This window comes from Centropristis striata, chromosome 18, assembly GCF_030273125.1.
Source record: "Centropristis striata isolate RG_2023a ecotype Rhode Island chromosome 18, C.striata_1.0, whole genome shotgun sequence".
NCBI lineage: Eukaryota > Metazoa > Chordata > Actinopteri > Perciformes > Serranidae > Centropristis > Centropristis striata.
This window is the reverse complement of record NC_081534.1, coordinates 16153374-16174719: the sequence shown is the minus strand read 5'-3', so window position 1 is coordinate 16174719 and position 21346 is coordinate 16153374. Positions and strand designations below refer to the sequence as shown.

At 38.2% G+C, this 21346-nt stretch overlaps 1 protein-coding gene across 2 annotated transcripts; it reads right to left on the bottom strand.

The window, feature by feature from the left end:
• Window positions 1-1867: 1867 nt before the first annotated feature.
• acp1 (acid phosphatase 1) lies at window positions 1868-16230 on the bottom strand. 2 transcript variants are annotated; one of them, XM_059356523.1, is made up of 6 exons: window positions 16148-16230; window positions 14955-15028; window positions 14053-14166; window positions 8921-8982; window positions 7937-8042; window positions 1868-2187 (listed from the first exon to the last, which is right to left on the bottom strand). In XM_059356523.1, exons 1-6 carry the CDS (start codon window positions 16188-16190, stop codon window positions 2110-2112), a joined length of 477 nt encoding a protein of 158 aa, XP_059212506.1. In that variant the 5' UTR covers window positions 16191-16230; the 3' UTR covers window positions 1868-2109. The 2 variants fall into 2 exon arrangements, with proteins under 2 accessions (XP_059212506.1, XP_059212507.1); XM_059356524.1 differs by lacking the exon at window positions 14053-14166 and adding an exon at window positions 13872-13985 and having other exon boundaries at window positions 16148-16228.
• Window positions 16231-21346: the final 5116 nt, after the last annotated feature.

Genomic DNA, 21346 nt, shown 5'->3' with positions numbered 1-21346 from the left:
CACAGTCATGCAGCAGTCATTACTGGTTTACTATTGCTGGTCATTACTAATACTCTTTTCACAGGCAGCACATTAAAATAATCTGTGGTCAGGTCAGGCACATTGTTGATGCATTACTATTCTGAGGCATGACATGCCATTTACCAACAAAAACGTGGTCTGAACTAGGGATGGGAATCATTAATCAATGATCGATTAATAGTCGTTAAGAATTTGATCAATCAGTGGAATTTTTCAATATGTGTATTTTTTTATTTTATCTGTGACTGTTTATCAGTACTCACTGAACTGAAACACGGCTGAGCGCTCAGTTCTGTGGCCGTACGTCAATAAGCCAATGAGCTGAGAATTAAGTTGGATAAAGTTACAGTTTGCAAACTGAAAGTTGCAATAACAATTATAGAACACACAGAAATAGTATTAATTTGAGCAAAACTAGCTTACTGTATCAAACCTTGCTAACATGAATTACTAGGTTTAATTTAATCAAAAACTCATTTAAACACAAAACACATTTAAATATGCAAGATTATTGTGAAAACTAACCTCATGCCTCTTTGGGGGCTAAAACCTAAAACACTGAACTCCTAAACATTATCTTTACAGTATCACCTCACTTGATTTAGTTTTACCATTGACAGGAAGTCTCTTTGTCCTTTCAAAATAAACGTGTCCATTATCAAAACAGGCTTTTGCATAGTATTGTACATATATATTTTATTTTGCCCATGTATACATGTTTTAGACAATATAAAAACATAGCGATTAATCAATTAATTGATCGTTAACGTTATAGATGCTCGAGTTGGCAGATTTCTTCCAAGAGCCCATCCCTAGTCTGAAGTCAATGGTGCAGTATTTTCCTGCTATTGATATAGAGAGCATTATTCAGATAGTAAGATGCACCTACAGATTCATAACATGCTACATGTGCGCAGCAGTGCTTCTCCTCAGTTAATTAGAATATGGGGGGGCTTATGTTCATATGCAGTCAAATGGAGTTGTTGAAGGGAAAGAGGATTGGGGGACAGAGGGTCAGCTCGTAGCTCCAGTTTACAAAACAGTCCATTCAAAAAGCAATGCACCAGTTGCTGGCTCACCTGGCTTTCAAAGGGAGTGTTAGATGACATGGATTTATTTAATTTTTGTGGTGCCAAAAAAACCCAAAAATAAATCACCAAGACTAAAATACTGATCCATCTGCTGCTTTGGAAACCCCTTTCTATTAATCTCTGCAAGAAATTTCATCACAGAAATCAGCAACTTGAAAAGGACTCCGCCCGAAAAAGAAATTCTTCAAGAACTGGAAACCATTCAGTCAGAAGGTGGTTGACTTAATCTTTGAAACCACCCTCATTTTAATGATTTACAGCTATTTCTCAATATTGAACCACAACTCTGTGTTGAGATAAATCACACTGAATGGCTGAATACACTGAATTTGTATTGGCAATGATGACTCTTCCCTCGTGGGATTAAAGTGGTTAGTTGCAGTTGGCGCACGGCGGGATAACTTTTGTGTTTATAAAGAGGAACATTCAAGGGAATTGAGTTAGAACAGCATGTATTCTCAATTTTTTGGTTCTGGAATATTTATGAGGTACACTAATCTAATATGTGTAAGAATGTGTTTTGTTAAGAGATCAGATAGAAGGATCAGGCAATACGAAGCAAATTAAACCAAGCTTCCAACAAAATATCCAAGAAGATTGGCATTCAAGTCAGCTTTAACTTTGACCCCAATGTTGACCTTTGACCTCAGAGATGTCCAGTCATGCAGTATCATCTGCAGGCTATCTTAATTTATCAAACATTCAAAATATAGAGATGAATAACTTGTACATAAAAAAAGAGTCTCTGATATTCATTCTCATTTATCCATTTTATTAATCACCTGAATTTACAGTCTACAATCTCGTCCATACAGCATCTTTCTGAATGTACACAACGTGTGGTTTGTATAACATTTACAACACGGAAACAAATGTGTTCTTCCAGTGACAACCCGAAAAAGAGTTATAAGGTTGAGTGCTTGTGAGACACAGTAGAAGCATATTTGATTAGTTTTTACCGACAGATTCAGCAGAGATCATCTAAGGTTGGATGTTGTTAGGAGTTCATCTCTAGGAATGCTTTGCAGCAACGTACACACTGTTCGTAGACCTTTTCAAAGTCTTCGGCGCTCCCCTGGAATAAAATGGAAAAAAAAAAGAAATTAAAATTGTGTTTCCGCCAAGAAACTGAGAGATTAATCACATACATGCGTTATTATAGTAGCAAATAAACACATATCCAATGCACCTGTACATGTAGAGGGCCAATTCTGATGAGAATTGAAAACAGAAAAAAGTGAGTTTCTTATACAATCACTAAATGATTTACAGATCTCCTTCTGATTGCCAAATCATTGTTGGTGAAAGAAAACAGACCCCAGACTGATGCCATCTGGCTTCAACTGGATACTTTGAGCTTGAGCAGAACACCCAAGTTGGAAAAAAAATAGTATTTGTTGGGAGACAAATGCAATGCAAATACAACTACAACTGCCAAATGGAGCAAGAGAACTTTTGAAGTTCAAAATGGTAGGCTTCAGCTGGCATCTTGCTTGATTTTTCAGGAAACACTTTCTCAACCATGCTGGATATCCGACAGTATTCTCGCTAGCTACATTCCAGTCACAAACACTGATCTACAGTGTGATAATGCCTTCAATAATCTCTGTTTTAGGTTTTAACTTACCACTGGAGACCATGACAACAAAATGGTTTTGCCAGGGATTTTTAAGACCGGAGAAAAGTAAAAAAAATCAACCACTTTTATTTTTATGTCATTCTTTAAAATGGGCTGGAACATCATGATTGACAGCTGTAATTGTCTCGGAGATTAGTCTGTCAGGTGTTTGGAGAACATACATTTCAAAATATTCAAACTAACGGTCCAACGGTTTAAAGTTTATGAGTAACAACTAAAATAAAAATCAACTTCACGGTGTCGCCACTGGAAAACTCACAAAATCACCAAAGTCAATAGGATTTATCTTCCAGGCAACATTAATATATGGATAAAGTTCATGGCGATCCATCAAATATGTGAATAAAAACAAATTGAGACAAACAGATCTGCACACTAAGTAGGTCTCCTTTAACCGGGTTAAAGGTGCAATTTTTAAGATTTGGTCAGATTTTGAATTGAATTGTGAAGAAGTGACAGTGTTGACAAATGTTTCTATGAATTGTCCTCAGAGAGACTGCTGCAGTAGTTCAGCTGCTTCTCAGCTAACCAGGATAACCATGGCACGAGCATGGCAACAAAAAAAATACACACAATGGAGCTATCACAACAGGAAAAAAGAAACTGTTGACACTGTCAAAAAGTCAAGTCTGTACACTCCGAGATTGAAGTTGCTCTCATTAGGATCTAATCACCTCGACCACATGATGAGACCAGGCTCACATAGAGCTCAGATCTCAGTGAGGTGTGCACAGCATGTGGACACAATTTAGTTTATTAAATGGTTGGTCTTGTATCTTCTTCCAACCACAAGAGACTGTCTGGAAAAGCAGGGCTGGAGCACAGATGAGATCCGCTTTTTTATTGTACTATGGTCCAACACCACCTGTGTGTGCAGGATAAACTTCACAGCAGTTACAGCAATTTATCACTTTTGTCTTGGGCCCAAAAGGTAAACAAAAGTGTACAGAAAAGAAGAATGTTCCCTCTTCTACAAAGTGCCGTTCTTGAGTTCCGATCGGGAGCATCCCATCACAGAAAAAAAAAAAAAAACATGTAACCACAGCCTAAATGGCAGCTGTGGTAAGTAATTATGTTAAATTAGGTTTTCAGGACATTTAAAACTTGAGTGTTTGATTATCAATTACATGTAGTTATAACAGGAAAAAATGACAACAAAAAGGCAAGCTGTCTGTTTATAATCACACGAAACAGACAAGAAACCTTCTGTCTTCATTTACACTGACACATTAAGAGTGACTGTTTGGCTCCTCTTTGCTCACGTTGCCGTCATGCCATGTGGTTACTGGCGAGGGAAGCTGTCAAGTATCCAAACCGCACAGACTGCAACGAGCGTTCATTCACCCTTTGCTTTTGGCAAAAAGCTACGAGTAGTCTCTCTCGTGCTGACTGCCACACGAAGAGAAGTGGTGCTCAAAGCCAAAATCTGAGACAAAATACTACAGTCACATCAACTGTGGTCGACCACAACTTCCTCTTCTGGCCACATCACTGATAATTTGATTATCGTTTATGGATTCATAAAATGGAATATTGCACTGCAGTTGTGGATGAATGCACAACTATTAGGCCAACTATTAGTCCACAGCTATTATTAGACCAACAGAGGCTAAGCTACACATACTCCATCAAAACCACACAGGAAATTACTATATAACTGCAGCTCTATGGTCTTCATTATACTCATTAATTTTTTTTCTTCTTCCTTATGTTTCTTGGACCATGCTTCATTATACACAAATAAACACATCTTTCCAATATTCACATATAAAGCATGTGTCTCATGTCTTATCACACTTAGTTATTTAGATGATACTTTTTTCGAATCTCTTCGAAGGGAGTGTGCATATATATTCTACAAAATCGCAAAAATATACATGGTGAAGTTATTATATCTGGTACAAAGTATCCCAATGGAGATATGCCCAACATATTAGAGCTTGTATTCACTAGCGACACTATGAGGTCAGTTATTACGTGTTTCAGTGTTTTGGCTAACAAATCATGAACAACTATTTTTGTACAGTGTGTTCTTTGGATTCTACTAATATCTTCACCAGATAAAAGCAGTATTTGGTTGAACCAGAACCAAACTTTTAAGAGTTTTCTGGGGTCTCAGTTACTGTTCTGTGTGATCGGATGCCAGATATTTGATGACACGGCCCGATGCACTACAACAGGCCATAAATCTTCAATATTTAATTAGAGGGGAATCAAACCTGATTCGTGAATCCTTAAATCTGAAATATTTCACCATGAGATCCAACTACGAAAACAGAAATCACAAAAGACCCACTAGAGAGAGAGAGACAGCGAAAATTCAAGTGGCGACATGTTCGTGGAGTGAGGAATTCCCCTCAAAAACAGCCTAAACTGTTGCCGCCTGATGGAAAAGCCCTCGATCTGCAGGGTAATAGCTGTGACAGACAGTTCCGGAAGACCACCCTCCCCTGGGAGAAAACCAGCTTGCACACATGTTACACAGGAAAAAGGCAGAGACACACTCGTCTTTCACCAACCACAGCGTGAGATGCACACCCGTTCTGACACTGTGGGATGAGGGATACAAGGCGAGTGAGATCATGGTAATACGCGTCCATAGCTGAGATACTTTATATAAACATAGAGACTCAGGTGTGAATTATCATTTCTGAGTCACAGAAAACAAAACAATTATATATATATATATATATATATATATATATTTTAATTTGTTTGTCTTAAATGCCTTAATGCTTGTCTAAAAGTTACTGGAACCCAATGCATGGAGAGCTAATACTATCTAATCAAGCTGTTCACACATCAAAGGGACTGTCAACAGACTGAACAGAAACAAACAGACAAATGTAGATTCTATGAACGACCAACCTGCCAACTTGGGCCCACTAATCAGTTCTGTTTACAAAACATCAAATTTACACCATCAAAAAAGAAAGAAATCATGCAAATAACAGACTTTTGCCATGATAAATCCTTGCGAAATGGATGTGTTGCCAGTTAACTGTTGTTTGTCTGTTTAAAATAAGTGAGATAGTTAATTGGGGTTGACAGAAACAAGAAATGTTTACAGGAAATGCAGTGATAGGTAAGAGTTGTAAGAACTGACCAAATGATGTGTGGTAGAAACCAATTGTTACAAATATGTTTTTTTGTTGTTGTTTTTTTCTTTTGGCGCAATATCACAGCTTGTGTGGGTGAGAATACAAAGTTAAGCACTTTCCCATATTATATACAGAAGGCCTGTTTAGTTGTTGCTTTTGTTTATGATCAGGCTACTTTTGCAATTTAAAGCAAATTAAGTTTTGAAAAGGTGATGCGATGTGTAACAGGATTAATAGTTTACCCCTAGATTTCTAAAGTGTGGCCCCATGAACAATATAGTTAAAAAGCCCTGGTTAGGCCTCCAAACTATAGTGAGCCAGTATGAAGGGAAACTTCTATGTGCTAATTGACAACAGCGTGCTCCTAGACCAAGTGCAGAACTATTTGTGTTGGCGCAGCGAAATACATGATTAAATAAACAATTATTACTGATCACTGTAAAGTAATAAATGTCGCTTGTAGCACTTACAGTAATATCACACTCAAGAACGTGCTGGTGGCTTGAATAGACACACGGCTGTGTTATCTTGGGAACTCGGCCGGCAGCTGTATGCCTGCGACCAAATCACAGCCGTGCCGTTATTGAGTACAACAGCACGACCTCAAGTGTGATATTGCTTAATTATAGATGTATATTGACAGCACATCATCACAAATTAAACTTATTCAAACATTTACTTCCTCCACTTCTCATACTTTTACTTCCTTCGCTCATAACCTAAAATAACATGAAAACAGCCAAGGACCCATGTCCAAATCATTTGGCATGATGTTCAGGCAGAGCATGAGAGGAAGAAAAGAGATTTGTGAGCCATGGAGCGTGAAAAGACAAACCAATCTGAACCAGAAAAGACTTCTTATAGTGATGTCCAAGGGAGTCAAATAACAGTTGTGTAAACGTAATTTATTGTAGTGTGCACTCAGCTGGAAGAGTTCAACAGCATATTTCTAACCACTACATGTCAGCAGCATTTTCAAATCTAGTGATCAAAGAACTGCCAGTTTTGTTTTGGTGCTGTTACATGAAACCTGCCTGGACATCATCCAATTTCTCCCAGTTGTAGAGCAAAGTGTCCCCAGAGCTACTACATGCACCTGAAACAGACTGTGGGCTTTAACAGGTGCACAGCCACTGCAAAAACAGACCGACTCTTATTTATTTGTTATTTCCAGACACAATTGACCATAAAAGAGTTTTAGGATTAGTGTTAAAGCCCAGAAAACTTTCCAGAAAAGATTCTTACTATAAGCAGTGGAACCGTACAATCTGTTTGAATCGAGCAAAAATTTTCTTCCAGATTTCAAACCATCTGGGTTAGTTTGCAAGTGAAAAAAACTCTCTTTAGCGCTATTTTCTTTCATTCTTGGTGCAACCTTTTCTGTCACTTTTTACGCAGACAACAGAGTGCAGCGCTGTGAATGTCTTCCAGGAGGGGCTGCCGGAAAATGTGCTTCACGTTTAAGAATTTACCGTGTCTCTTCTGTCTTTAATGACCTGCTTTTCACCCTGCCCTCCAGCGAAGCTGTTCGGGGCACCTTTAAACACTTTCCAAAATGGTCAGACTACACAGAACTAGCACTGGTTGACGATACACCACCGCCTAGGCTTTGTTCACTCTGCCAGCAAAAATCCAAGATTGGATCCAGATTAATTTCAGAGAGTCTGGACAGCAAAAAACCCCATATGAAATCCACAGCAGCCCATGCAGATAGGGTTTTTTGAGGTCTTAATACACACATGATCACTTTCAAATAACAGTGAGGACGCAGTTTGTTCCAAAGATCTGATCTGAGGAGCAAATCAGATTTCCCTGCAGACTGAATTTAGCACAACACTGACATGGTACATACACAGCTGCACTTTTGGCAAATAAATGTGCACTTGATTAAATCAAATTTAATAATTTGTCAAAAAGAGGTTGAATTTTATGTTTCCAATTTCGTCTCCCTTTTATTTAGACTATTACCTTGGCTTCCCCGGTAACATGTCCTCTATATAAGGGGATCATGAAGATCAAACATTTAGGAATCGTCTTAATTATGCTTGAAAATACTCAACATGAGAATTTTCTTTAATACTTACATAATACGGGTCTTTGATGATGAGCTGCTTCTCTGGGTCATATGAACCAAGAAGCTCAATCTTTGCTTTGTAGTTTTTCACAAGTTTCGCTTTCCTGTTCAGCTCACTGTGAAGACAAGAGAAAGCCGTAACTCCGGGGGAACAGAAGGAAAAACGCGAAAAAAGTACTGAGAAGTTTTAATATGTGGCCTCAGGACATAAAAAAAAATCAAGTAATGTTAGACGGTATTTTGTTGTCTTCCATTTAAACATGAGGCGAAACATGTTATCCCATATGCAGGGCTGTCATTTCATTTTTTGCATATTTACTTCCTCCCAAAGGAGGAAACCGTATAAGTTGGATTCTGGCAATGACTTAAGAGGAGATAAATAAAACACAGAACACAGAACAGAACTCACAACAAAAAAAAATTGAAGCAACAGCAATAAGGTGTGTCCTGTTAAATTAATAACACACACACGGACAGAGTACCTTTTGTCTAAGACAGGGTCTCATTTTCTCAGTCTGGTCAGCTTAACATTAGTGGAGGAAAAAAAAACATAATGTGGGAGAGAAAGGGGGGAAAAAAACCTGCCCAAAGAGCAAAGACGAGGCATCCAAAGAACTCAGTAAGCTGCTTACAGATCAGATCTGCCATAGGCATGTGATCTCAAAATGATCCTTAAACGTTCAAAGTATCAAAAAATATCCCTCCCCCTGACCTTTGGAAAGAGCTTAAGAAAGGATATTGCTCATTAAAAAGGAGGCATTCATTGAAACGCTAGTTATAGCTCAAAGCTACCACCGTTTTGATCTGCATGTGAAGGACCACAGATCACTATCAAGACAGTAGCACAACCTAGTTTGACCCCTTTTAAAGGCAAATGTGTTTTTGATCCTAGGCAACATTAATAAGCGAGACGACACAGTTAACACATGACAGCAGTTCTTTCAGCAACTGGGTCCAAATGGGAGCCTGCTGCTGCGGGGTGAAACAATCATACCTCAAATTGTTTTCATCCATGCAGAGAATGTAGTCGAAACTCAAGAAATCGTCCTTGGTCACCTGGAGTGAGGGAGAAAAGCAGGACAAAATAAATATTACTTCTGGCTTAGTGTGGGAAAACAATATGACCTGCAGAGCCTCTGTATTGTCCTCCAGTGAAGCTGCAATATCACGCTGTAAAAATCAATTGTTTTCATTCAACAATAAAGACAGCCTGATCATTTGAATACACATAATTCCAAATGTTTTCATGAAATCACACTTGTTTTTTTTTTTTATTCACATTTATGATCAGCATTTTCAGGGATCAACAATATATTTACATTTCTGAATAGAATTTTTCAATGAGCGTTTTTGGACCAAATAGTTACGTGGACTACCTTAACTAAAGAGGAAGTGCTGTGCATTAGGTGGCGCTAATGTGCTTTTGAGCTTGTTTGCCAACCGCCATTAAAACAACAAATAGTGGAGTTATCTATCCGTTACAAGATGTTGTGTTGTTGTCGTTCCAAAAGAAAACAAGTTATAATAAAATGGTTGGTTGCCGGTGCTGCAGTGGTTCGTGTCAATGATAAATCTCCATATAATTACATAATTCAAGGTTTCTCTTTTGTGCTGCTAGTGAAAGTGCTCTATAAAAATGTTGTTTTGAAGAACCATATTTGTTCTGGGTTTTTGAAGTGTGGACACAATTAATGTTCGGTGCTATGAAATGAGTTCTTGGAACAATTAACGAGTTTATGAGTGTAAAGAGAAATTTCCCCAGGGAACTTATAAATGACTGCTAATGCAAACTGAACAGCTTTCAACTAGTGAAACAATCACTTGCTTTTATTGTGGAGAAGTCACAGGAAGTGTAATGTATTTGTGCACAAACACAGCTCTAATGGTGTTTTGTTTTTTTTTGTTTTTTTGCAATTATTAGATGACGAGTTGCTTGCAAAAGGATGCACACCAACTTTTCAGCAAGGCAAGCAACTGTACTGTGACCTGCTTTTATGTGGCAAACTTCTCTCACCATGTGCAACATGAAATCAGATTATTGTTGACAGACTTCTTTGTGAAAGCCCCCAAGGTTTGTTTAGCTGCTCTTTTAAGAGCTGCACCGCATTGTTTGTAGTTGTTGTGTTTATAACAAAAAAGCTGCTCAAGTAGATTGTGTTAAAGTTTTAAACCACATTTGCTTTTACCACTGTGAGCACAGGTGTTGCCAAATCAACCACGGCTGAAATCTTGAGGATAACGATTTGATTCTGAACTCGCAGAAAACTGGGATATGAAAGGCATCTACGCCGCACAGGTGTAAGCCGTATGTGGAGTGGGGTTAAGCAAAGTGTTCGCTCTATTTTATCATGATAAAATAAAAAAATAAACAGGCAGCACCGTGAACCGTTTTAAGGCTTTGAGAGTTAGTTTATAGGAAGGAGGATCGAGAAGGAGGCAGCAGAACAAAAATGAAATAAGAGAATAAACACATTCAGGAAACAGCAGAATAGTAAAGAGATGGTTGAATGTGTGGAAAGAAAGTCTCTCTTATCTCCTATCTTATCTCATCTTTCTCATATCTAAAATATCTCGCCCACTGGGAGGATGTTACCATCAATAAGGAATGAGCAGGGAGACACACTGCAGGTTGAGTAGGTTCAAAAACGATAAAAGACCCAAGGAGATTATACCATAAAACTGTGGGGAAAATTAGGCGTTTTTCAATGAAGAAATTTGGCGCGTCTCTGTTGACGAAGCACAGGTGTAAATAGTTAAATTAATGACGGCTGAATTCCATTTAGCTTCATCAGTTTCAGAGTCCTGGTATTTTGCATGATGACGCACGGCCCCCCACACCGATTGTTAATATTATTAGTAACACCTGTGCTTTTCCTAGAATGACAAGCAAACTGTCCATGACGGGTAACAGCTAGTAATTGACATAATGATCAAATTACACGGTGCTGATGTATATACTTATCCATGTTTTCCTATTTTATGTCAATCTCTAAAACAATAGGTCAGTTTTTTTCATCACCTGTACTACATCTATCCACCATGTCTGCGTGGGTCCACTTCAAGCCAGTTTCTTGTAGTGGTCTTCCTGCCAGCTGTGAGTAGACTTTGACCAATTAGTTATCTACCTTGGAACACTACTTGGAGATACCCCAAAACCTCATTCAACACTGGGTTTACTTTATCCCAAAAAAGGCTAATTCAAATAAAAATTTTAACAGATGCATGATTTGCGTCACACATCGTCTCCAGCAGGTTTTTTGCCTCAGAAGTCGTCTGATTGTTATGTTATGTTGGAGTTATAAAGAAACTCATTGGATTTTTTCAATTAAATTCTCTCCCATTTATGTGAATTTCTGGATGTCTGTAGTATTACACACATTCCATTAAACTATGATAACGTTTAGAAGTAATCCTCAGTGTGTGTGTATATATATATATATATATATATATAAATTACACATACTATTACATAAAAATATTTGATGCCTCTATAACCTTTGACACTGTATGACAATGTGAAAGACAGCAGACATAGCAACGCTTGACTGTTTCTGGTTTGTATCACTGTTTTAAAAACACAGGCAACAACTCAACGATAACACACTGATGAGTGTGAAATCTGCGCTGTATTAAATCTGATGTCGGCTTGTCGATTCCTGATAAGGCATCAAACATTCCAAATATTTTTTGAGGGATCACTTTTGAGCATGTTTGCTTTATTAAACAAACATGTTTATTTATGTGGTTTCCAAAGCATGTCTCAGTCCGCTTGGATACTGGCAGCGGTACAAGTTCAGCGAGGTTCAGCGAAAAACAGGGAGGAAAGGAGGGAAATAGAGGGTGGACACAGGAGCTAGTGATAGAAATGAAAAAAGGGTGACAGTGAAGGAAAAGAGGAAAGAGTAATAGCTTGTCAAAGCTCATTGTGTGGATTTGACTGGGTTTAAGCCAAGATTTGAGCCTCCCCATCCCCGCTTTGAGGAGATTAGACGAGGGTCCGACTGAATGGTTTGCAGAGAGACAAACCAACGAGACGGAAGATCTCAAGCACAGGCTGAACCCTCCCCCTGCCCCCGCCCCAGAGGTCTCTCATGGAAACATAAAAAGAGTGTTTTAAGGGCATCAAGGATAAGCCAGCACAGCATAAAGGCTGAAGGCCCTACATGGACAAACATCTTGGTGTAATTTCAGACCTGTTTCAGGATTCGAAACACATGTGATACTACAATAGTAGATTTGTTCCATTAATATTTCATACACACAGGTGCCAGCATTTTACATAGCAGTATGGACATAGGCGTTTCCATACACAATTAAATACAGATACCAGATCCTTTCAAAATAAGAACACTTGAACAAAATGCATATCAGAAAAACCTGTAAAATTATTAAAATTGCCATTTAAAGAATGTTTAATTGCCAGAGATGATTACTCCGAATATGATTTAAACAGGACTAAATAAACAGTAGAAATTGAATATTAAGGGATACTTTTAAATTCAATACATGCAAAAAAAACCACTATAAAAACAAAAATAAGTGGGTTTCCACCATTTTCCCCCAAAACTATCCTGCAGGAATATCTTGCTTTAAGTAAAAATGCTGAAATGTGGAGGCCGGTTGCTCTGTCATTTGATTAGCTGCAGTTGATATTTTAGGAAAAGTTTAAAGCTGTGTTGTCTGGAACAAGTCATGTGATCTTTTAAACCCGACTGTTTTGTCCTCAGAAGTTTAACCACCTGCTGTGTCTTGTAGGTTTCCCCAGCCTGTCACAAGAGGTCAGTGTGTCTGAGAACTTGCTGCACATGAGAGAAGAATGAGAGTATAACTTAATTTAAACAGCATCTCGACTGTGCACATCATTTTAAGTTTAAAGATACATTTTCATGTCTTTCACCGCTATTGCCATTATGAAGCCATATCCCATATCAATGTAATATTGTATAGGAACATTTGAAATATGGCTTTTTTTAAATCCGAATGGAGAGTGACATATTATCTTACAAATTAAAGATGCAAATTGGTGGCAACTAGGTAAATTCACTTAATATTTACCTAAACTTTGCTATAAAAAGGAGAACAAGGGAAACGTGTACAGAACATAAGTGATGCATTTACTGCAATATTAACTCCCACTGCAGATTTATGGAGGCTAATACGTAAGGGATAATGTAGAGCAAGCAGGTCATTATCGTGAAATACACCCCAACAGGGAGATGCAGGACGCTATGCAGAAAAACACTTTTTTTGTTGTTGTTGACCTGTTCTCTGTACATTATTTCAACTATTATCAAGCTACTTACTAAATAAATCAGAAATTTGATGCAAAATAACGATCTAGAATTGTTTTGATTTGATGAAAATGTATTGTATTGCTTCCACTCAGAACTGCATCCACATCGACAGTCTGTTATTGATAACAGCAGTCTACTATTCAGAAATGACCATTGAATAGCATAATTGACAAATCAAGTATTTAACAAAGCTGTGTAATAAATCTCGACAGATACTGACGCTGGGATTGAAGTGTAAGTGCAAAGAGAGAAATTTATTGTGGTGAAAAGTTGATCCACAATAAGTTTAAGTTTTAATTTTTAATGAAACAAAAGGCTAAATCTGAAAATCAAAAACTGAAAATTTTAAACTAATTCTACCATTTACAAAGGAAGACAAGGAAATGTATCATGATTTTTACCCAGATTTATGGTATTTGACTGTGGTTAAAAAGAACCAGTGTCTGTTTCGACAGAGCACTTTGTGGAGCTTAGTGTGCAGCTGCAGGTTAATTCCCTGAAAGTAAATTTAATTGTATTAAATTGGAAAAAGATTAAGCTATGTGCCAAGTAACTGAGCAACAGCACCTGGGTGTCTAGGAGGCATCATCATTACACTCATACACACAAACATGAATGAGGCGAGAGGAGCCGCGGGACATCTGGCTGTACCTGTCGGGCCCTGTGGCTCGTCTCAATGCCATGCTTCCTTAGGCAGGCCAGACCGCGTTCATCCGGTGAGCTGCCTATATTCCAGTCAGATGTGGCACCACTGTCTATGACCCACTGCAACAACAGAGAACAAAAAAGGGGGCGCTAACTACTGCTAAGAGATGTAGAAGTGTTGTCGTACCTGCCTGGCCACATGCGACATGGCCACGCCATGATTCTTCATGCAGGCTTGACCGCGGTGGTCTGGAGAACTTCCTATCTCATAGTTGGAGGTTGCAGCACTGTCTATCCTCCACTGGGCAAAGCAGAGCACGGGAACAATGACACAAAAATGATTTATACTACTATACGACTTACAGATGTGTGGTATGTGATACAAAATTTGCAGGACGATGTGTACTCTTGAGGACAGGACTCTCAGCTGGATTTTCAGACAAAATGTTCTGAAAAACATCCTGCCCTCAACTGTGATCTTTAGAGGTTGCAGCTGGGTCGTCATTATTTATTATTCTTTGGCATGACAATAATTGACTATTAAATTTTAGTTGTTTTATTCTAGTTTAGAAGCCCTAAAGGGACAGTTCAGTTAGTTCTATTTAATTTATTGTTTTGGTGCAAGTTGCAGAGTACTGGTGATATCAGCTACAGACACTTCTACCTTCTCTTGAATAATAGTTAAAAAATTATATTTGATTTTGAGTTGATCAGTCCCTTTAAATCAATATATTCTATTCAATAAAATCTACATCATCATTTCACCACCCAGCACGTCAGCCATATAGTTTAACACAAGGTGCTGTTTCAAAATATCTTTGAATGTTTGTGATGATTATCTAACTCAATCCCTATGTAGGTTTGTTTTTTTTTTTTATCTACCATCCATAGTTTCTCATTAACCTACAGTAGACTAATTGTTATTTCTACTGTAGTTTCTATGTGCCTGAAAACATTTATAAATGCATCAACCAAAAACAGTTACGTTCACACAGTAACATTATGTTATGTAATAAAATAATGTAATGTCAATAGCAGTGCCCTTTCGTATAAATACTGTTGTATAATGTAGTAATGACTAAACATTACCTTATCAACAACACCAGCATCCGTTGCCATCTTCCTGAAGACTGCTTCAGCAATGGGGGATCTGCAGATGTTTCCTATTTAAAACCACAATGAAACACATTAATGCCATGTTTTAAAAAAAAATTCTAACATTCATTCATTCATTCAATTCAGGTTGCGGGGCCTTGAGCCAATCTTGGCTGACACTGGCCAATTGACCTTACTATAACTGTCAAATTATTTACCAAAAATGGTGCACACAAATTGACACACAAATTCTCAAACAGAGTTCTATTGGCCAGTTACCTATGACATGGACAGGCCATGAGCTGTCCAAGTCTCATTCAAAGATTGTGATACACAATGTATGTGTGTTGTTCTTACAGGCGCATATCTATGAGCTACAAAGCCTAAACATGATAACTTCTGTGGGAAACAAACCAAACTGCGCTGTCTCAGGTCTGTCTGTGGGACAGACGAAAGCTACAGTGGAGAAAAACACATTGGCTATCTGCCTTCCTATAATTATTCAAGTATACCACCACAGATCTCCCCTTTAGAGGCATACACACCTTATGATAGTCCCATACAGTTTGGGGCAAAAACCATGTGGGTCTGCATGTTATTTTCACCTGGTATGTTTGGATATTTTTTCATACTGAGGTGCTCTGCGCTCTCTGTCAACGCAAACCCTGTTTATTATACATCTGGTAAAATACAGACATCCACAAACTTCTTGCAACATTATAGTGTTTATAGTATTGCCAAAGACTACAAACACTGTCCTCGTAGTGAGAGATGACCGAGCAGTTTTAATGGTGGACTCTGAACTGTCAAGACTTGCCGGAAGTCTGTAACTTCCGGCAAGCTGTCACCAAAACTTCTCGCTAATATGGGTCAATGTAACGTTACTCAGCGTTTCTACAAGACACGCGGAGCTGTGTCACATCAACACATCTGGCTGAACACACAGTTCAGTCACACTCTGCATACGTGTGTTAAAAGACAAGCAAATTAATTAAAGTGTTTTGAATGGAAAGTTTGTTGGCTGACTGAAGCAGTTTAGCTAGCGCTCTTAAGTAAATATAACTACATCTAAATAAGCTCCAAAATGCTATAAACTCGTACACAGTTCGTGTGTGATGTTTGTTTCATATTGCCACACTCTGTGAGGATTAAATGAGCTTCTCTGTGGGTAAAATGACGCCTCTTACCCAAACATACGAACACAACCGACTTCGTACCAGCGGCCGCCATGATGTTGTGTAGGGTCCTAAATGACGCTGACGGTGGTGGCCAAGTAGTGCCTGAAGAAAAACTCTGACGCTAATACAACCAGAGGATCTTTGGTACAGTTGGTACAACTAAGAATACAGATGGTAATGAAATGATAATGATGATACTACATACAATAATATACCCATAGTATAATTAAATGTGTTTTACTTCAAATTCTTGTCACAGTGACTGTTTCTCAACTTATCACTTGCGTGTCTTGACCATAGATTTTGGTTTTGACAGGAAAGCCCACTTGTGTGATGATATAAAACACATGTGAATCTGGCTCACCAACCCTTGGCACTTACAAATACTTTATTGCTTGTTGAGGCAATTGCAGCTTTGAAGTGCTGATAATAAATATAACAGAGAAAAACATAACCCTTTATCACCTTATAAAGGAAGATCCCCCTTGATGTTAATTAGAGACAGTGGAAATCCAATCATTTACCTTTATGTTGTGCTGTAACCTTAGGAAAGAAGAATCCCCATGCCAAGTTTTTGTTAACATTTTCATTGGAGCAATAGAAAGCATGATTACAAATTGGTATGGATTTTTGCACGTTCTGTAGTGTTAGTTTTACCTAAACTTTCTTATTTGAACGGATGTAGGGTGTGTTTTAGCCAAATATCTAATAATAATAAATATAAATGAGGTTAAACAGGCACATTTTCAGGAACCAAAACACACCTTTCAAATGAACCCTCATACACTCATTTTAGCATAAGGGCACTTTCATAACCCAGGTCTGTTTGGTTAGTCCACATCAGAGTGAAATTGATACGTTTGTTTTGTTTTGTATTTAGTCTGATTCGCCTTCACAGTGTAGCCTTGGTATACCCATACTGCCTTGCGCGCTCACAGTGCAGAAATGTAAGCAGACCAAATAAGGCTTTGTGGAGGGGCATGTAAGAATTCAGAGCAGAGGGCTGGAAATATACTCACAGTATTTTTATTTATTGGTTGGTAAAGTTGGCAGTGGAAATTGTAAGCACGGAAAGAAACAAAGCAACATGGAGCTGAGCAAACCATGAAATATTGCTGTCGAAGTTTATTTTACCTTGACTCTGCGCTGATCTATCGTGTGCACAAATTCTCCTCCAGTTGATCTGGAATGATTTTTATAACTTCATTGTTTTTGTGGACTTTATTCAGCATCTCCTGGATGTGTTCTTCGGCCAAGATGTCAAGCAAACATCGGACTTGAGCAGAAGTCTGTCTGTCTGTCGCCTTTGTGCACATCTCAGGTAGCCCACAATTCGCTGTGTTTTGGATCATTTCCTATAATGGGTTGGATTATGTTTACAGTGCTATAAAACTGCACTAGGGTTAGCTTGGGAGCGGTCCTAGACCCCTTCTCCCAAGTCTTCTCAGACTGGTTGTTTTGGTTCATACCAGAGTACAATTGGAGCGTTCACAATCATCCAAAGGAACTGTAACATGGACTTACCAGAGTTCGATTGAAATGGACTAAACTTTTGGTTGTAAAAGTACCATTACAGACCTTCTGTAATAAGCTTTGGCTCAAAAATATGTTTTTCGTTCTAACCCTAATCCTACCCTGGCAGGTCGATTCTAAAAGATTAAATTCATGGTCTCTCTTTCTCTTTCTCAACCAATTATGAATAAAATAAAAAAATTGGCTCAACTGCATGCTTGAAATCATCAATGTGATGAAATATGTTGTTGAATCCCTAAACAAAAGACTGATGCACTGGCAGAGGGACTGAAGATAAACACCAGGGGAGGAAGAGGTCAACGAAAAGCAGCATTGAATTTGAAGACACTGTTCCTGTGCTGTTATGCATTAACCATCGCCTGTATAAAGAATATTTATTTGAAGTCCATGAGATCAACCAAAATGTGAGACCAAACAAGGTCGTAGATGTAAACAGCCACCTTTCTTTTTGCTTCCTGTAAACAATTCAATCATTATCCCTGGTGTGTTTTCCCTTCTTAGCCAGTGATGGGGACTACCAATGAAGAAGAGATTGTATTTGGTTTGGAGTGGACATGCAGACTGTGGAGAAATGCTCAGTTTTGAAAAGTCCACACCAAAGTTTGTAGGCTAATTGAGTGCCTAAAATACTTCCTAAAAGCAGGGAAATAAATGTAACATGTAAATCATGAGTTAACTTTCTGTTTGACTCTTTTTTTCCTAAACATGTTGCTTAATTAACTAATCTTCAGTGTTTAGTGGTTTAGTGAGATACTTCACCTCTGAGCAATGTCCAAGGATGTTTAGTTCTGTATAAATTAGCCATGAGAAAAAAACAGAGTACAATGTCACATATTTAACAATGGGATGCAGATGTAGAAGATACAGAAGGAATATGGTGCCAAGAAAAAGAAAGCTAAATGCCAACATTTATTCACAATTCATATGATCTCAATCAAAGACACCATAATAAACAAACTATTATTTATTTATAAGACTATTTATACTGACTTTCATATCTTCCCAAGATAATGTAAACCATCTGTGTGTTCCAGGACTTGACTGGCCATCTGGCATTACGGGCAAATGCCCCGTGGGCCGGCAGGTCTTTCGGGCCGAACGACTTTAAATAAAAAATAAAAGCAAAAATATTTTCTTTTAGTTTAACAGTTATGAACACGCTGACTACTTAATTGGTTGATTGACTTCATTTCACTGCAACACGCTAGGTTTCCTCTTCAGTTATATTACCAGTTCATCACACACTCTAGTGCCTTCTCATAATTACATGTTGGTCAGTCCTCTTAGTGATGTGAAGCTGATTTCCTGTCATCTGTGCTAGCGTGATCAGTTGTTAATAGATCTGGAGGTGATAAACAGACTAGCAGTTAGACAGTGAAGGTTATGATATTAGTGTTACAATGTTAAATGTGCTATGTTTTATGACATTTTCTGTCTTTGTCATCTCCAACCCTAACCCAAAGGGATCTTTTGGAGGCAGCAATGGAGTTTCCACTGTACTGTTATTGTGTGTTCTTCCATATTTTCCTGCAGGCCCCTATGGGCTTGCTTTGTTGTGCTGGAGGTTATTGCATTTAAATAGTGAAATAGTGAAAGGTATAAAAGTGTCTGCTAAATGACATGTAATGTAAAAAATGTAATGTATACATTCTGATTTCCTGTGTTTTGACTGACACTCTGGGATGAGAGCTGTCTTATGTGGTGTAGTGTGGAGTGATACGGTTAGTAAATCTACATGTTTAGGAGAGCGCTAAGTTGGTGTGTAATCAGTTGTGGCCAGGACTGAATTTTTGTCCCAGTCAAGCCCTTCTGCTCTTCTGCACATATGTCATGGCAGGTGTATTACTCAGCACCAAAGGAAGCGCAGTGTCAAGTGTGAATGTGTTTGGATGTTCTCAAGAAGGCTGCATGTGCAGTCCACCCATTCAGAACAGGCACATTTTAAAAGTGCATTGAAGTAGTTCGCCACTTTATTGCTAAATTGTGGAAACTTTAAGAGACATTCAAGGATTAATTTAATTCGATTTGGCACCATACCTGCAAAGTAGTTATTCCTCTTCCATGCCAACCTTGTCCCAGGCTAGCTCTGTTTTCTCTCTGGCTCCTTGATTTTCCTGCATGTTTCTATCTTTATATGTTCCTCTATATCAGAGAGTTTTAATTATCTGTACGGAAGAAGGAAGGCACTAAACTGTATGTAATGAACTACTGTATTCCTCTTGGCACTCTGTTTCATTACACATACATGGTGATACATTTACATTACATTGCATTTTTTTATGGTTCCATTGTTGTCTAATGGCGGTATTAACTGTTAACTGTTAGCTCAGAGAGAATTAACTTTTCTTAGAAAAAAAATCAATAGCAGCTTTTCTTCACTGGCTGTAAACTCTAATAAGAATGCTAATGACAGGTTAGGGCCAATAAAGAAAAATTCTTGCCCTCAAAACCTTTTAAGCAGTTTTCACAGCTCAATGTGGGCACAAAGATCAAAATACATGCAGCTTTCCTCACTTTCACAATTAGCCTCCACCTTCACTGTGCACATCTGCAGTGCACTAAAGACATACATCTGCATGTCCTTTTCCAAACTGTTACAATCATGTTAAAAACCTACCATTTTGTTAAAACTATAACGGAAAACTGAAATATTCAAATTCACATCTTGTGTCAGGAAATATACTAATATTTCACCTAATCCATACAGATGTAACAGCATCACAAACATCCATTACATTACATTACATGTCATTTAGCAGACGCTTTTGTCCAAAGCGACATACAATAAGTACCAGCAAACTATCAACACAGAATAAACACTTTTCTCCAACAGATTCAAAGGCTAATAAGCAGAAGGCTGGTGATGGAGTATAACAAGTGTGAATGGAGTGAATGAGAGTCTTTATGTGTCTGCCCTGTGATAGTCTGACCTCTCGCCCAATGCCAGCTGGGATTGGCGCCAGCCCCCCATGGCCCGTGATAATCGGTTAAGGATGATAAATAAACAATGAAAAACCTTACCTAGTTTACAACTTAGTTTTTGTTCGAATACACATTCGAAACATTAACCACGTGTTTAAAATTACACCTCTTTAAACATCTATGGACCCAGTGGGCTGGTATCAATTCCCCAGGAAGAGGATTTGAAGCTTACTTTTACAGGGGAATTACAACTAATGGGATGTCAAAAGACTTTCACATAGATTACATTGGGAATGAAACATGTAAATCAGCAGATAATATTTTTGGATGTTATAACCTTCACAAAATTACCAGTTTTAAGATAAGAATTTGATTATTTTAGTTTTGGACCCTATCAAAACACAAAGAACTGGTTTGAAATTATGCACCGGCTCCGAACCTGCCCTCAAACTGCCTTTTTGGAAAAGGGGTATTGGTCCAATAACAAAGTCTAGAAGGGCCGTACGATTAAATAATTTTATCCCCATTCAAGTTAGCGAAGCGCTGAACTGGAAGTAGCCTGCTTGGCCAGCAGAAGTCTCCAGTCCACTTGGGGCTTTGTAGATGCACAAGATCTGGGTAATTTCCACAAAAGTTGAACTTTTTCAGCTTCGTGCTCCACTGAGCAACTTCCATCGAAGTGGACAGGGTGCAGCCTCCAACATTGTATCCAGTTCTCTTTGTACATCCATGTTCAGTATATGTTTTTGTTCT

What these genes read in the sequence shown, in the direction of transcription:
- acp1 (XM_059356523.1), bottom strand. Translation starts at nt 16,190, where the DNA reads ATGGCGGCCGCTGGTACGAAGTCGGTTGTGTTCGTATGTTTGG. An exon ending in GGTTGTGTTCGTATGTTTGG is followed by an intron (nt 15,029 to 16,147) that starts GTAAGAGGCGTC and finishes GGTTTTAAATAG; the next exon opens with GAAACATCTGCAGATCCCCC. An exon ending in ATGCTGGTGTTGTTGATAAG is followed by an intron (nt 14,167 to 14,954) that starts GTAATGTTTAGT and finishes TGCTTTGCCCAG; the next exon opens with TGGAGGATAGACAGTGCTGC.